Source organism: Penaeus japonicus, unplaced genomic scaffold, assembly GCF_977035675.1.
Source record: "Penaeus japonicus unplaced genomic scaffold, GWHDUDI00000001_assembly GWHDUDI00000023, whole genome shotgun sequence".
Lineage (NCBI taxonomy): Eukaryota > Metazoa > Arthropoda > Malacostraca > Decapoda > Penaeidae > Penaeus > Penaeus japonicus.
The window spans coordinates 14471319-14476318 of NW_028234425.1; the positions used below are offsets into that span (position 1 = coordinate 14471319).

Below are 5000 nucleotides of genomic sequence, written 5' to 3' on the forward strand. Positions count from 1 at the left end.
GTTTTAAGTCTCTTAGATGTCCATTTTTGCATGTGTTTTTTTTTCGTTATATTTTATATATTTTAAGTTTACTTTTAAACACACCTTTGCAAATATTAAATACAACTAAACTATTTTCGTTCGCCATTGATTTCTTGTTGTAAAGATTACATATAACATTTCTCTATGAACTCGACTATCAAAGCAGTTAATACCATTGTACATTGTTCCTTCACTATACAATTAAAAACTTTGATGTGCATATATATATATATATATATATATATATATATATATATATATATATACATATACATATATATGTACTTACATTTTCTTCGATTTTAATATTAAGCAGGAAATGCAATCAACGAGGTAAAGACCAAGTCAATTTATAGCGAAAGCCGACCTTCTTTCGTACTAATTGAAAACACGAAAGGAGTATTTAGTAGTGCAAGATAAACCTCATCTCAGTACCTCATTAGCTAAAACCTCTACCAAGGATTGTTTGCACACCTCACACACACACACCTGCAGTTGATATGTTGTCGGAGGATTACCGTTTGGATTCTTTGGAAATGAAATATTTTCACAACCATTAGCGTCATTCCAAACGCCATAAGAATATTCATAAAGATCTTATAAAGGTGAAGAAAATTTCTGGGATAAAAGCTGTTCAAATAAGTTTAGCCTTTTTAGCATATAGATGATTTTATGAGTTTATGTATTCATATTTAGATATATTTAATGGGTTTAATTACAAGCCTAGGGAAATGGGATTATGGAGTGGATGTACCAGCATAAATGTCGGAAAAAAATAGTAAAAAGTTTGCTATAACATTTGAATGATCATATTGATATTTGTCTGATCTGTAATACTTTTATCTCACTTATCTCCCTATATGTTTAATTATCTATTTTTGTTAAGCATATTGTAATTTGTTTCTACAAGTAAAATCAGTAACTCAGATCGGTGATTATATCAAAATGGAATAAATATTTTAGCAATATTACCATTACTATCATTATCATAATTATCATCCTTTTTGTTATTATCATTATTATTATCATTTGTTTCTTTACTGTTATTAAGATATTCAGGCTCATTTATCCCTTTATTCACATCATCATCATCATCATTACTATCATTTTTATTAATCTAGTTATCATGATCATGATTATTATCATTGTCCTTATCATTATCATCGTTCTTGTTATCATTATTATCATAATTATCATCATTGTTATTATGCTTATCATCCTTTTGGTCTTATCTTTATCATTATTATTATCATTAATATGATTATCATTACCAATATTAATATAATTATCATTGTTATTATCATTACCAATACTAACATTGTTGCCATTATTCTCATCAATGTTGTCATCATAATCATAGTTACTATCTTTATTATCATTACTATCTTCATTAATATTATTGTCGTTATAATCATCATGTTTACCATTATCTTTATTGTTATTTTTGTCATCATCGCTATTACTAGCATTATCATTATCGTTATTATTTCAGTTATAATAATCATCATTATCGGTATTATTATGATGATCATTACCATCATAATCATAAAAATAATCATTATAATTGTTATTATCATTACTATTATTATTGCTTTGTCAGTATCGCTCTTATCATAATTACAAATATTATCATTCTTACTACTATTAATTTTAGTAACATTATTACCATCATCAACATTATCATTATCATTTTCATCCTTATCATTAATATTCTTCCTTTTATCATTACCATCATGATTATCCTTAATATTATATTTTTCATCACTACTGTTATTATAAATGTTATTACTATAATTATTATCAGTATTTCTATTACCATTATCATTGTTATTATTATCATCATCATCACTATCATTGATATTACTAGTATATTCATAACCCGAATCCAACAAAAGAGTCCGCCAGTACACTTAGTCCTTCATAAATGTCGGAAGGTCCGCGAGGTTGAGTCCAGTGTCTTTTGAGAGGTGGGTGGCACAGTCCAGTTCAGGTCTTCCAGGGTTATTTTGACCATGCTTGGGTTTCCTTGGTATTAAATTTGCTGCCGCTTCATTACTTCGCCAGCAACGGCCTGCGAATAGAAGTCTCCGTGTTCGTAGCGTCTTTGAGATTTTGGGGAGATCGCCACAGAGTTCTTTGTTTGTAATGTGTTGTCTCTAGTTGATGTTGGGCGTGTGTCGCAGCAGACGTGTGTAAGTTCAGTCACGTTCTTCATTCATTTTTTCTGTCATAGTCCACGGTTCAGTCCCATAGTGTAGAATACTTTCCACTGTCGCTCGAAAGAAGTTGATCTTTAGTTTGCGAGGAAGATTAGATTTCCAGATGTCAAGCTTTTCTTATTTTAAAGTCCTTGGTAGACTAGTATCATTATAAAGATCCCGATGATGATGATAATGATAATGGTAATGATAATGATAATGATAATGGTAATGGTAATAATAATGATAATGATAATAATGATAATGATAATGATAATAATGACAATGATAATAACAAAATGATAATGATGATAAAAGTAATCCTGATCATGACAGTGATGACATTATATATACTAATTCAATAACAATAATGATGATATTAATAATGAGAATAAAAATGATAATATTGATAACAATTACGAATATAACAATAATAGCAGTAATAGTACTAATAACACTGATAACGATAATGTTCGGTTATACAAGTAATGGAGATAATGGTAATAGTGGTAAAAGTAACAACATTACTACTACTACTACTACAGGTCCACTTTTCATTAACAAAAAATTCTAAAAGATTTTTCGTGTAGTGTGGAGCGTCATTCATCTCATACACAACTGGCTTGTTTGGTGCACGAACAGCTGCTCCAACGCCACACTCACTCGCCACGTGGCAGGGTCACCCTGCAATAACAGACACAAGTGACAGGCGACACTAGTATCTCATCGCTTGTAGTGTTCACATGTGCGTTTGAGCCGTCTGACTAGTACAGTGGTAGCGCGCCGGCCTCACATCCCCGTGGTCGGCAGATCGAGCCCCGTCCAAGCTCATGAGTTTCCATTGTTAGCCTGGCGGTTACTGGTGTGGTTAGGCACCACGGTGCGTAAATACCAGGCTCATGTTGAGCTTGTTGGCATACTCTCACGAGTCGGCACTCACTAACACAGGTGGGCTCCCCATAGTGCATATAGGCCCAGGTGCAGTATCTGATCTGCTAATCTGGCTTACCCTTATCCTTATTTTATGACGGGTTACCGTGAATGCCGGGAGACGTAATATCACGTAATGCAGCACTTGCCGCCGGGTACGTGATATCACGACTTGGTTTTTCGTATGGCGGAGCGGTAGGCCGTGGTCAGAGCGGGCGAAAAGCCCAAGGCATTAGACCTGCATATTTGAAATACCCCGGCGTATAGACCGATTGGAGTCCAAACTCCTCTGCCATTATCGAGTTAATTTCATTGTGAAAACGTATAAAAAACTGCAGATATCCCTATAACAGTAATCTATATTTATCCCCCATAGTGTGAATATCCATTTCTAGTTCAGTATTTGATAATGTGGTGCTGCCCTAAACCCCACTGGGGATGCTACCTTCATTTTGAAATTCGAAAAATTCTGAAATTCGAAACATAACTGACAATAAAAGTTTCGGATACTACAAATCATGATAATAGCAATAATGGTGATATTAAGGACCATGATGACGAGTGTTATCATTATCTTTATAGAATAAACTATAATAATTGTGTAAATAACTGTAATATTAAAAATAATCTTGGCTGACATTATCACTATCATTATGAACATACATCAGAATTATTATTGATATCATCGTCATCATCATCACCATTACCATTATGATTATCATAATCATCAATATTGTTAAAAAGAATAATTGTTTCATTCTCTGCATCAGAAGTAGCCTGAAGAAGAGTGTGATGGTCAAGGTCAAACATTTCTTAATCCTTCGGAACGTGGGGATGGCTGTGGTCTGCCTCGTGGCCCTTGGAGTCTTACACGAAAAGTTTAACCGTCCACTCTATCGTCGGCACTTCGCAAAATACTCCCTGTCTGAACATAAGGATCTCGGTGTGCTTCAGATGCAGGATTCTGCTACTCTACCGTTCTCCGTCAAGCCTCGCAACCTTACTGTGTTTTCCCAGTCCACGCCCCAGGACCTAACCAAGCTCCACCAGCTCCCCGAGACCAAGCTCGATGACCTTAGCCCGTCAGAACAGCCATACGCAGGATCGACACCTAGAAAGACTTTAAAGAAGATTTTGGGACACTATACTAAGGTTCAGGAAGAGCCAAGACAACTGGGGCACATTAAAAGTAAGACTTATTTTGATGTCAGTGCGGGTTACTTACCATATGTATTGTATTAATGAGAGGCACGTACATATAGTACCTACATATCTCAATTTGTCGTAGCATTTGTGTTTCAAATGCGAGTAACCTGTTTAGAGAATCATTGGTCTTTCCATGAAGTATTCAAATGCGTGATTTTACCCAATAATGTGCGGGATTATCTTTAATTCTCTGGTAATATTTCATACCACAGTACCACAGGTTTTCCTGTCATGTGCCACTTTCTTCCAAATGCATTCTAGACCTCGTCCTCATCAGCACCTTTCATCCTTAAACTTCTTTTTCAGATCTACAAGAACACTGTCTCAATGATTATAACTGATCTGTTTGCTTACAGATCTGGTTGTGAGTCCGATTTTTCCTCGCATTGTCATCTACAACCGCGTTCCGAAATGTGCGTCCGCTACGATGTTGCGAATTTGCAGAAGGTGGGTTGCGCACTTGGCTTTATATGTATATGTATATCTATATCTATCTATCTATCTATATTTATATGTATATATATGTATGAGTTTATATACATACAAACATATATATGTATATATACATACACATGCGTGTGTGTGTGTGTATGTGTATATATATGTGTGTGTAAATACTGGTATATATATAATATATGTATATAT

At 34.3% G+C, this 5000-nt stretch overlaps 1 protein-coding gene across 1 annotated transcript in view; it reads left to right on the forward strand.

Moving 5' to 3' along the window:
• The first annotated feature begins 3176 nt into the window (after positions 1-3176).
• LOC122261392 (heparan sulfate 2-O-sulfotransferase 1) overlaps positions 3177-5000 on the forward strand; it is an 8000-nt gene continuing 6176 nt past the window's right edge. The window contains exons 1-3 of the mRNA XM_086550127.1: positions 3177-3304; positions 3920-4338; positions 4712-4802. Of these exons, the coding sequence (XP_086406253.1) occupies positions 3261-3304; positions 3920-4338; positions 4712-4802 (554 nt within the window). The 5' untranslated portion in view covers positions 3177-3260. The remainder of the gene's footprint in view (positions 3305-3919; positions 4339-4711; positions 4803-5000) is intronic.